Here is a 13,141-nt window from a genome sequence, read left to right as displayed (position 1 = left end):
TATTTGGAGAGAGCGCCTTTAAAGAGGGAATTAAAGTTAAATGAGGTCATAAGGGTAGTGCCCTAATCCAACAGGACTGGTGCGCTCATAAGAGGAAGGGACATCAGGGAATGTGGGCAGAGAAAAGGCCAGGGGAAGGTCCAGTGAGAAGACAGCCACTTGCAAACCAAGGAGAGGCCCCAGGAGACACGAAGCCTGCCGACGTCTGATCTTATAGACTTCTAGCCTCTAGAAAGGTAAGAAAATAAATTTCTGTTGTTTAAGCCACTCGGTTTGTGGCATTTTGTTATAGTAGCTCTAGCAGACTCATAATAAGTTGTTATAAGAATATATGCCCTTAACTGTTTATTCTATGTAAGCCAGTTAACAAAGAATCATTTTTCTAGCTTTACCTTTGCTTGGGCAAAGAGGAACCTGAGATCCCAGGCTCAGATAAAATAGGACCACTTTTTTTTTTTTTTTTAAGATTTTATTTATTTGACAGAGACACAGGGAGAGAGGGAACACAAGCAGGGGGAGTGGGAGAGGGAGAAGCAGGTTTCCCATGGAGCAGGGAGCCCGATGCGGGGCTTGATCCCAGGACCCTGGGACCATGACCTGAGCCAAAGGCAGACACTTAACGACTGAGCCACCCGGACACCCCAAAATGTGACCACTTTTAAGTGAACCTAGGTCTTTGAGCATCACTGCTTTGTGTATACCACTAATCCCTACTTGAGGTAGCTGCTATTTTTTGGTGTCCTGCTCAGTTCTGCTTCATTCCTGTAGTCCTCTAGCCTATAAAGTGACCGCTCTTCCCTAAGCTTTTGTGTCACTTTTCAAATCCAAAAAAAAAAAAAAAAAAGACTACTTCAAATCATTCAGAACTTACCAAATTACTAATCCTTCCCACACTTGGAAATGATTCTTTCCCTCCTCAAACTATCTGCACCTTTTGTGACACTAATCTCTACTTTTAGGATTATTCACTGTGATCCTCAACTCTTAGTGGAATGTCAGCTTCTAAGGATAGGAATGGAAGCTTAGGTTTGTATTAAGAGTTCCCAGAAGGGCCCAACTCATAGCAATCCCTCAAATACCTGCTGGAAGTGCAAACAGTCTTGGCCCCCAACTGTCTTCACGCGCTGTCCTTATACTCCATCCCCACTCACTGTCCTACCTGTCAAAAGCCACTATCACTCAGATGATGCTGCAGGAGGCTTCTCCGACTATCAGAATTCCAAAGTGCTAATGGGTAAGTTATTCTGTTTGGCTGCTCAATTGCTTCCAATGCCAGCCTCCTATTTCCCACTTCATCAAGATTTCACCATATCCTTCTCCATATGTGGCAGAATACCATATTGTACAACAAGTATAGTGAAGTATATCACTCATTTTTTTTACCACTAGTCTGTGGTGTCTAGTGTAGTATCATATTCTAGTGCTCCATAAAATAAAAACAGCTACTTGAGAAAATTGTTACATTAGAAATTCACAGCAAAGTCTAAAAATACAAGGTCAGTTAAAATTACAAATAAAAGGGATACCAGAAGCAAAATACGTATCTATCAACACTGCCGTTAATTCTATAGAATTTTTTTTTTTTTTTTTTTTTTTTTAAAGATTTTATTTTTTATTTATTTATTTGAGAGAGAGAATGAGAGACAGAGAGCACGAGAGGGGAGAGGGTCAGAGGGAGAAGCAGACCCCCCGCTGAGCAGGGAGCCCGACGCGGGACTCGATCCCGGGACTCCAGGATCATGACCTGAGCCGAAGGCAGTCGCTTAACCAACTGAGCCACCCAGGCGCCCAATTCTATAGAATTTTTTAAAAAATGGCTGAGTAATGCTTCCTCAGGGACACAAGCCCTTGAGTGAAACTGGGGACTACAAAAGTTAAAAACAAAAAACAGTAAAAAAAAAAACAACAAAAAACAAAAGTAAACCTTCTAAAGATGAGGTACGCAGCCAATGAGCATTTTATCAACTGAAATATTTCTTACTGGCTGTAAGGGCTGAGGCTGCCCTGGGGCGACTATTGTCGTCACGGCCGCGGCTGGCTGGACCACCACTCCTTGCGGGTGAGCGGTGAAAATCTGTTGTCCCTGGATATACTGAAGACTTGGCTGGGCATAACTCTAAAAGATAAAATGAAGAAATCCACAATTTAGACGTTTCTAGCTCTAATACAGCAGTAATTAATTTCGAAGTTGGCATCATCTTACTGGAATCCATTAATTTTTAAAAACTTTTAGTAAAGAATATTTGGATACAAATGTGTAAAACTCGTTACAAACACAGGAGTTTCTTTCTTTTCTTTTTTTTAATAATTCCCTAGTCATTTACTTACCTTGGTTTTATCATTTAAAAAACAAAAAGAAACCCAGAAAAAAAAAAAACTGGGGGGCACTGCGGGGGGGCGGCTCCTAGGAGCTGTCCGAGGCCACAGTACTGGAGTGCGGCACTTAGGATATCCAAGAGACCGCTACCCAGGGCTCTTTGCAGAGAGCCTTTATACCACCAACTAAAAACTACCAGGTTGTTCTGACCAGAAAATGTCAAAGACAGTGAGGGATTTGTAGCAGAGGAAGTAAGATGGTGATCAAATTTTAAACTTGTCTTTTAGCTTTCTGTAGTCTTCAATAATACAGCTCCTTCCAAGGACGACAGCAGAATTCATTTCATCCAAAATTTTTACGACGCACGGATTCATACCATGCTTTATGAAGCTTGAAGCCCTTTCATATACATTATCTCATTTAGTCCCGAGTCCCGACCACCATGAAAGGTTGGTATCTCCCACACCTGGAGTTACCTAAAAAAGTGCCATGGCTGCAACTTACACCTACTCTGGAATTAGTTCTCATCAAAAGAAAAACTGCTTAAAGAAAGGTGACAACAGGGGCGCCTGGGTGGCTCGGTCGGTTAAGCGGCTGCCTTCGGCTCAGGTCATGATCCTGGGGTCTTGGGATCGAGCCCCACATCCGGCTCCCTGCTCAGCGGAGAGCTTGCTTCTCCCTCTCCATTTGCCTGCCACTCTGCCTACTTGTGCTCTCCTCTCTCTCTGTCAAATAAATAAATAAAATCTTAAAAAAAAAAAGAAGAGGTGACAACCCTAAGAATAACCCTGTTGTCTTAAGAGGTGATGACTACCAAGGAAATGAACAGGTATCCTGTACTTAAAGACAGATTTTGATCCTCAAACTGAGATTCTACCACATAAAATGATTTCAGAGGCATATATTGATTGATAAGTACCCAAAATACAAAATATAACCATTCCAAATGATACCAGTAAATAACCAAGGAGTCTGAATAGGCCAATGGAGCTAACGAGATTTCTGGATGAGTAAGTACTGAGAAGGCACCGAGAAAAAGAGAAGAAGAATACAACATTATTTTTTTTTTTAAGATTTTATTTATTTGACAGAGAGAGACACAGCGAGAAAGGGAACACAAGCAGGGGGAGTGAGAGTGGGAGAAGCAGGCCTCCCGCTGAGCAGGGAGCCCGATGCGGGGCTCGATCCCAAGACCCCATTCTTGGGGCAGATGCCCAACGACTGAGCCACCCAGGAGCCCCCCCAAAAGACTTTTTAACGCTGATGCATACCCACACAATACAATCAGAGTTCAGTACAAAAGGATATCAGCAAGAAAGATGACCAAATACTGTTTAAGAAACTTAAAAGTATAATCTCAAAGGCAAAGTATAAATAATTCTGTAAGTTTAATTTCAACTTTGCTAAAAATAAGCCATAAAACAAAACATATCTACCTGGGTTCTAGCCTATCATCACCAATTTATCTGGAAAGTAAACTTCCAAGGGCCCTGATGCCCAGTAAGAAGCATCCTGAAGAGTGGATACAAGAGGCAAGTCACTGTGCATACAGGGGGTTAATATATATGTGCTGGTAAATCTGATTCTGAGTAAAAACAGTTTCTGGGGGGCCCAGTAAGAAGCATCCTGAAGAGTGGATACAAGAGGCAAGTCACTGTGCATACAGGGGGTTAATATATATGTGCTGGTAAATCTGATTCTGAGTAAAAACAGGGTCTGACTCTCGGTTTTGGCTCAGATCATGATCTCACGGGTGGTGAGACCAAGCCCCGCATTGGGCTCTGTGCTCAGTGGGGAGTTTGCTCAGAATTCTCTCCCTTTACCCCTCCCCACACTCATGCACACACATGTGCAAGCGCGCGCTCTCTCTCTCAAATAAATAAATAAATCTTAAAAAAAAAAGGTTTCTGGGAGGCTGAAGAAGGCAGTAAACTGATAAACATGTTATCTCCAGAGTGATCAAGAGGTTAAGCACCCAAATCTACAACAGAAAAATGCTAATATTTTGGAGGCTAAAAATTCCTTTGACCCTCAGTAATCCTTTGCTCCTGGAGAATCTGTCTGACAAGATGAGAGTTAATAAGTAAGGCTCATCAATGGAGACACTTTAAAGGACCTGATTAATGTGAAGTAAAGCTATGGTTTCTTTAGCATGAAGACTGACTCCAAATGCTGGCTGTGCAGTGACTTCTGAACTGAAATGGCTTTATCTAGTTTGATCATTCCCTGCATTTACCAGATGAGGCTCCAGACAAATTTCACCTGTTCCTAAAATGCAAACATATATTTTAAAGGATAATAATTTATCATCAGGAAAGAACATAACACATGCTGGAAATAACTTCTAAACGAAATGCCAAAAATATCTGAACGGTATCAGCCTTGCAAAAAAAAAAAAAAAAAGTCACCCAAGATAGCAATAATCATTTAGAGGTACAGTGTTTAAAGCCCAGACTGTCAAAAAGAAAGAGGAAAATGAACATTCTTCAGGGTTCTATATAATCTGTCCAAACCAGCTGACAATCACATGCCAATGCCAAAACTAAAAATAGCAATGAAAAGGGAAAATGGGTTTGCAGTCCCACTGAGGTTCATATGAAAGATGTACACACTTGTGAGACATAAATAGCATATGCCTGTCAAGTTTCTCTATCTGCTGGGGGAAAATCTGTAGGAGACTGGCTCTCCCCTTCAAGAGACTTGAAATTACACAAAAGCTGATTTCTCAAACATAAATCCAGTCTACAAATATCTTTAAAATAGGACTTCCCATGGAAATTACAAGAGAAATCTAAAAAGGTATAAAATGTTATAAAAGGGAAAACATAATTATTCTGCCCCTACTTCTAGAGAGGGAAAAAAAAAATCACTATTACTTGATATCTGAGTCACTTCACTTCATAATGTGAAAAATTATAGTCCTTAGCACTGCATTTTTTGAGATTTGATTTAGTATGACTTTGTAAGAATAGGTCACTTAGTAATGTCACAAAACCACTATAAATCATGTGGCATCAGTTGAAATTGGGCTTTTATGTTTAATAAGCAATTATGGCAAAAAATGAAAGTCACCTCTGATTGCACATCTGCTCCAAACGTCAAAGATACTGCATACGTACACACACAAATTTGTATTATATCACATACTACCTTCACTGTCAAAGTTATCATATCTTGCAAACTCTCAGTAGCTCATGTTGGTACAGTCAATACTACGTTCAAACACAAATCTCAAGGCCTCCTCCTGGAGGTCAGATCTTTAGACCAGACACCAGAGAGACGACCCTGACTAGGAGCATTTCACACCCCACTAACGTCAATACTCTCTCAGTATCATTAAGGTAACTGAATAATAACTATAATTAAACCTTCAAGGTACATGGTGTTTTAACTCTATCATTATTAGTATCCATTTTCTCATACAAACCTCAACCACTCTGAGGCATTCAGCTCATTTCATAAATAATAAAACTAAAACTGAAGAATATAAACCGAAGCACCTCTCTCCAAGACATATATTAAATGATGGACAGGGACTCAAAACACATACACACTAATAACATGTTCTATGTTTCTCATCACCCATAGCCCAGCATTATCTCTGATAACTAATCTCACAGAGAAGGAGAGGGCAGTCTGGACCATCCAACCCCATTTATCTACCACTCTAGCACACACAAAATAGATTAGGGAGCCAACAAATGACTCCTTGGTAGGAACAGAATGGAAAACTGTAAGCAAGAAAAACCGTGATGCTTGAGTCTTAAGGCTGTGACTTAACCTTTTGCTCAGTGGGATGGAAAAAATAGACTCCATTTTATAAGAATGGCCAAATGACCAGTGACCTCTCTCCTGGGGAGTCTTTAGTAAGTATCCTCCACGACTTTTGCTTATGCTCTAAAACCTAGGTTAAGGACATGCTTCAGGAATAGAAATGGGACAGAAGTAGACCATATTTCTTATATCTGATATACATTCTCGGGGAAAAACTCAAATGAATGGCTTGGTCCAAGAAAGAATATGGCAAGACAGCAGGAGAAGTTAGAATCTAAGAAATTTGTTTAAGACACTTAAAACAGGGGTGCCTGTGTGGCTGAGTCGTTAAGCATTTGCCTTCCGCTCAGGTCATGGTCCCAGGGTCCTGGGATTGAGCCCCAAAAAAGACACTTAAAACATTCTGTAGGAGGCAAAATTAAACATACTAAAAGAAAAACAATACTTAAAAAAAATCGACACCTGATGGCCAATAACACCGATTTTCTTTCTTTCTTTTCTTTTAAGATTTTTATTTATAAGGGGCGCCTGGGTGGCTCAGTAGGTTAAGTGTCTGCCTTCGCCTCAGGTCACGATCCTGGGGTCCTGGGATCAAGCCCCGGGTGGAGCTCCCTGCTCAGTGGGGAGCCTGCTTCTCCCTCTCCCCACCGCCTGCCCGTGCTCTCACTCTCTCAAATAAATGAATAGAATCTTAAAAAAAAAAAAAAAAAAAAAAAGTTTGTTTTTTTTTTTTTTTTAAAGATTTTATTTATTTATTCATGAGAGACAGAGAGAGAGAGAAGCAGAGGGAGAAGCAGGCTCCCAAGGAGCAGGGAGTCTGATGCAGGACTCGATCCCAGGACTCTGGGATCATGACCTGAGCCGAAGGCAGACGCTTAACCGTCTGAGCCACCCAGGCGCCCGATTTTTATTTTTAAATAACTTCTACACCCAACATGGGGCTTGCACTCACAACCCTGAGATCAAGAGTCACATGCTCTATAGACTGAGCCAGCCATGCACCCCAACATCCATTTTCTTACTAGTCTTATTTAGCACTATAACATTCATTTTAAGCCAAACATGAAAGGAAAAAAAACACCTAAGAATGTTCAGTGCAGTGCTATTTATAATTACAAAAATAACTTTTAAATGACTATCCCCAGGAAAATGGGTAAGCAATGATTTGATAAGCAATGGGAAATAATACAGCCATTAAAATGCGTATCTGTATATTCACACACATATATAAAAATACAGAGTAATTTGGGAAAATGGTTAAGAATCATGTTAAGTAGAAATAATGGGATAGTTTCAAGTCTTCAAAATTACAAATACATAAAATATATAAGCGTGTGGATAAAGAGATCATACAAAATGAAAGTAGTTAACACAGTTAAAATCTCAGGAATTAAAACTGGATACTTTGTCATGGCCTTACAAACTAAATTTTGATGTAGCTTCATCACAAAAATACTAACAGAAATAATATTACCGGTCAGTGCTAAGTAATGTGTGCAGGAAGCATCCCTGCGAGTCTCCCCCATCCAAAATAATTCACCTTTAAGGAGTGATGTAAGAGACGTAGGAATGTGGTGAGGATGCTTTATATATTCTTCTGTTTTGTTTTTTTAAGCTTAAAATGTACTGCTGTATTCTACAGAAAATAAACCTGATTCAAAAGCACAAAAATACACCTTGAAATATAAAGTCAGTATACTCAGCTTTTAAATTTAACATTACTATTTCCTACCACAGTGATATCCTCAGGCTCAGTGCATCAGAGACACTCTTGACAAACTTCATGATGATCAACATGCAGGGGATAAAAAAATAATATACACACTGGGTGGGTCTAAGAAGAAGAAAAGGGCAAGCCATCTCTTGACTCAATTACCATGACAAAGTGTTCTCCCATTGTAGGGATATGAAAGAATAAACTGTATATTATTCACTGCCTACAAGCAAAAAGAGAGGAGTATCCAAAAGCCTCTCTCTGATCACTTGCTTTTGGGGAAGTCAGCTGGAATATTTTAAGAAGCCCTACTGAGAGGTCCACGTGAAGACAGAAAACAGAGTTAACAACCATGTGAGTGAGCTTAAAAGTGAATCTTCCATCCTCTGCCTAACGACTGTAATTTCACAGACTCTGAGCCCGAACCATTCATCCAGACAAGCTACTTTTGAATTCCTGACCCACAACAACTGTGAGATGATAATTACTAGTTGTCTTAAGCTGCTAAATTCTGGTGTAATTTGTTACACAACAGTAGATAGCTAATATAATTGATTGATATTTAAAAGTAATCAATGGCGGGCGCCTGGGTGGCTCAGATGGTTAAGCGTCTGCCTTCGGCTCAGGTCATGATCTCAGGGTCCTGGGATCGAGTCCCGCATCGGGCTCCCTGCTCTGCGGGGAGCCTGCTTCTCCCTCTCCCACTCCCCCTGCTTGTGTTCCCTCTCTCGCTGTGTCTCTCTCTGTCAAATAAATAAATAAAATCTTTAAAAAAAAAAAAAAAAGTAATCAATGGCAGGACTTCAGCTTCACATCAGATTTAACATCCCATAAACAGACCAAGACACACAAGAGCGGTTCCAAAATTAGTTACCTGTACAATTGGTGGAGTTGTCTGTGAATAGGGTGATGTCACACCATAGACAGTTGGACAAGTCTGTCCCTGATAATATATGGTTGCTTGAGACTGTGCAGGAGAATACTGCTGCTGGACACTGACTGACTGTTGATTTGAATCCCAAACACCGTAATTCTGTCCTTGGACTGGGCCTGGGGCTGGCACTGGCAAGACGGTGACGCTGGAGTCTTGGTGTACCACACCATCACTTTGGGCCACATACTGTGAACTGGAAACTTCCACAGGGGCTGCTACATGGGGCACCACTGGCACGGGTGGAGGGGCAGCAAGGGGTTCTGTAGAATGTCCCACCAAGGGCTGAGAATGATCGTAAGGAGCAGGAGAACACACAGGGTCCATGCTGGGTGTGGGAAGGAGCACCTTTCCAGCATTAGGGTTGCTGGGATCCACATAGGCCTGCATGGGATAACCTGGTGGGTAGCCGGCGAAGGGGTGATGAGGGGCATTGTAACCAAGAGAGTCATAGGGCAGTGGAGACGTCATTCCCAGGGTCTGCATCTGCTGCTGTTGTTTCTGAGCCTCCCGCTGAGCCACCTCTTGCTCAAATAACTTCCGACGCTCCTCTGTAGAAAGTTTATTGCGGTCTTTAATTCGTACTTTCTTTTTAGAAGTTGGTGTATCATATCTAGAAAGAAAATAGTAAGAGCATCACAAACGGTTTTCCCCAAATCAAGGACATAATCAAAGCATTAATAAAGGTTATGTCACTCAATACTAAACCATTAATCACACCAACTCCAATTTGGCATTGGTTAAAAATCGGTCAAAATTACTTAAGGAATCCTGCTGATAGAAGAGAATCCCAAGAAAACAGTTAGAAAAAAATAATAACTTTATCTTTATTCTCAGATTCTTGAACTTCAAATTAAAGATACATATAATATTCTAAATAGATTCTTCTTTATATTTGTATAGTCCTCTATACACTCTACAAATTCTGAAATTTAAACAAAATACACTAATAAAAGCTAAAGAATTTGACATCTGTCTGACCACAAATATTTATGACAAATTCAACAGAGGGCAGTTAAGTGAAGGATGAGAATGCACACATAAAAATATGGAGAGTTATATTCACCTCCTCTTCTCTGTGCAATACCAAATATAATATTTTACTGCTAAGCCTAATGCCCTGTGATGGTTTTGACAAGGCCTCCTGGAAACCATCAGCTCTAACATTCACAAGAAGAGAACTGAGGGCTTAAAAGAGTCTGCTGTGAAGTTCTATGGAGTCAATCAAACTTTTAAGAAAGTTCTATTGGCAAAAATTTTAAAATGACAACTAATTTCAAGAGATTTCATTGCAAAGAAACCTCTAAGAACAGCTTCACGGACAAGGGCATAACATTTATTCAAACATCAAAAAACATATGGTCTAAAAAACTAAGCTGAAAAGTTCCTTTAAAGTGTTAATGGGATGGTAGTACCCTTAGCTGCCTGGCAAAAACAAATGCAAATAGTTTATAAAGGTGCTTAAATTTAAGGTGCTTAAATCCAGGCTTCAGTGAATTCCCACAGATCAAATTCTTTTTTTTTTTTTTTAAAGATTTTATTTATTTATTTGACAGAGACATAGCGAGAGAGGGAACACAAGCAGGGGGAGTAGGAGAGGGAGAAGCAGGCTTCCCCGCGGAGCAGGGAGCCCGATGCGGGGCTCGATCCCAGGACCCTGGGATCATGACCTGAGCCGAAGGCAGACGCTTAATGACTGAGCCACCCAGGTGCCCCTCACAGATCAAATTCTAAGGAACATGATGAGTTCATTAGAAAATAAAATTATAGGGGGGCCTGGGTGGCTCAGATGGTTAAGCGTCTGCCTTCGGCTCAGGTCATGATCCCAGGGTCCTGGGATCGAGCCCCACATTGGGCTCTCGGCTCAGCGGGGAGCCTGCTTCTCCCTCACCCACTCCCCCTGCTAGTGCTTTCTCTGTGTCTCAAATGAATAAATAAAATCTTTTAAAAAAAAAAAGAAAAGAAAATTATAAAAATATTTATACATATATCTATATAAATGAGAGGAATAAACCCACAAAAACTACTGGTACTGGAATTATCCAATACAGACTATAAGAGACATTTAATATGTTTAATGAAATAAGAGGCTATTAAAAATATTACTAAGGAATGGGACCATAAAAAACTATCAGGTAGATTTGAAAAAGAACCCCATGAAACATCTAGAAAGGAAAAAGAGTAGAAATTAAAACTCAATTATCATATAAAATTGAGCATGCACATACCTGACAATTCAACAATTCTACTCACATACCCAGGAGACCCTGTTGCACATGTACATCAAAATTAGGTAATAGCGCTATACATAATAGAAAAAACTCTATAACAAAATGTTACACACAGCAATGCAAATGAATAAACGACACATACAATTGTGGATAAATCTTAGCAATACAATATCAAGTTGAAAACAAAGCAGCCTCAAATTAAACACAGAAGAGCAGCCTTTTCATAAAGTTAAAAACTAACATATTATTTTAAAATATATATTAGAGAACATAAAATGGTATTTTAAAAAAGGAAAGCCAGGGTATAATAAACACAGGATGCAAGACGGTGTCATCTCAAGTAGTAAAGGCAGGGGATAGTATAGAAAGAAATGGCTTAGCTAGATTTATATGATGGTTAAGATCACAGCACAAAAGCATTATAATATATGGAGAAGTTGATGCACAGAAATGGTAAGTGTCATGAACCAAGAAATAATCCAACATTCAATTCAATGTCCCTAAGATCCATGGTATGGTTAAGTTAAGAGATGAGATCTGAAGAGAATTAGTAACATAGAAAACGATCTTCAAATTCAAAAAGCTCAATGAATTTCAACCAGAGAAACGAAAAAGAAATCCTCATATTAACATAGGGTAGTGATACTGCAGTACACCAAATACAAAGAGAGCATCTTAAAAGCAGACCAAGAGAAAAGCCAGATTACTTAAAGAACAATTAGACCAAGAAGTTTCACAGGAGAAGTAGGGGAAGCCAGAAGACAACAATAACATATGCTTCAAAGTGTTGAGAAAAACTTTTAACTTAGCAAAACTTCCTTTAAAAATGAGAGTCCATGTTCACATAAAGACTCATACATATACAAGTCTTACACTTGTAATAATCACAACAGCCATCTGGAAACAATCCAAATGCCTATCAAATAACGATTTTATAAATAAACTCTGGTAATACCTACCCAGTGAACTACCACTCATTAATAAAAAGGAACTACTGAGACACATAACATAAATGGATCTCAAATGCAATCTGCTAAGAGAAAGACACATCAAATACTATCTAGAGTATGATGCCATATATACATGACATTCTGGGAAAGACAAAATCAGAGGGTCAGAAAGCAGTGGCTGGCGCCCAGTAACTAGGGATAGAAGAAGGGGATCACTCACAAAGAGCCCAAGAGAATTTTGAGATGACAGAAATGTCTATATGATGACTGTCAGTGGTTACTTAACTGCATGCATTTGACAAAACACACTGAATTATGTACTTATAATTAAATATTTCTATAAGAAATTTATATCTACTGACTAAATAAAGCTGATTTTTAAAACAGGGTGAGCAATGCAAACAAGATTCTTTAGACAAAAACTGAAAAATACGATGAACAAAAAGTCACTAAACAAAATCTTTTAAAGCATTTAGGTCTGAGGAGAAAGGAGAATAAAGAAACTGATAAATGTAAACAAATTAGTAAGTCAGTCTGTGTACATATAAAAAATTGACAATAACTGATGGGAAGGGGCGCCTGGGTGGCTCAGTCATTAAGCGTCTGCCTTCAGCTCCAGTCATGGTCCCAGGGTTCTGGGATCGAGCCCCACATCGGGCTCCCTGCTCGGCGGGAAGCCTGCTTCTCCCTCTCTATGTCTCTGTCAAATAAATAAATAAAATCTTAAAAAAAAAAAAACTGATGGGAAGAAGGAGCAACAAGAAATTATAATGCTGGACAAAAACAGCATATAAATTGGGAAGGCTGAATGATCAGAGTATCCTAAAGTACTAATGTTGTTCAAGATTCTGATTAGCTTTAGATTTTATTTAAGTGAAACATAGCAGTTAAAGAAATGCCACAAAGAATTAAAAAAAAACCAAATCAATCAGCCATAAAGCTATTAATCAGACACAGAAAAGTCGGTAAAATCCTACCAACAGGAAGATAGCATACTTCTATTAACATCAAATGAAATAGACTCTAAAGCAAGTCTCAATAAAATTCTAAGAACTGGTATAATACAAACTGATTAATGGCAATTATATTTGAAATTTAACGAAAAGAAATTTAAACACACTGCAAACCATAATAGTATCTAGAACTAGGTTATGATAAAACTGCACTATCAAAAGAGTAGTTCAAATAGTATTTATGGAGAAATTTAAATCTTTACTTTGAAGA

The 13,141-nt window shown here is 39.3% G+C and overlaps 1 protein-coding gene across 5 annotated transcripts in view; it reads right to left on the bottom strand.

The window, feature by feature from the left end:
• Window positions 1-13,141, bottom strand: part of SETD2 (SET domain containing 2, histone lysine methyltransferase) — a 125,957-nt gene that overhangs the window by 22,536 nt on the left and 90,280 nt on the right. For 2 of the 5 annotated variants that reach the window (XM_045862551.3, XM_064596868.1), the window contains 2 exons: window positions 8,680-9,349; window positions 1,982-2,116 (listed from right to left, as the gene is read on the bottom strand). In XM_045862551.3, coding sequence (XP_045718507.1) covers window positions 1,982-2,116; window positions 8,680-9,349 — 805 coding nt within the window. Of the gene's footprint in view, window positions 1-1,924; window positions 2,117-8,679; window positions 9,350-13,141 lie in introns of those variants that run through there. The other 3 variants (XM_064596879.1, XM_064596875.1, XM_064596884.1) reach the window with 3 other exon arrangements.

Source organism: Mirounga angustirostris, unplaced genomic scaffold, assembly GCF_029215605.1.
Source record: "Mirounga angustirostris isolate CCGP_5_RB_7025 unplaced genomic scaffold, mMirAng1.0.hap1 SCAF_1, whole genome shotgun sequence".
Lineage (NCBI taxonomy): Eukaryota > Metazoa > Chordata > Mammalia > Carnivora > Phocidae > Mirounga > Mirounga angustirostris.
The sequence above is the reverse complement of the archived record's forward strand: the minus strand, read 5'-3'. Positions and strand labels throughout refer to the sequence as shown.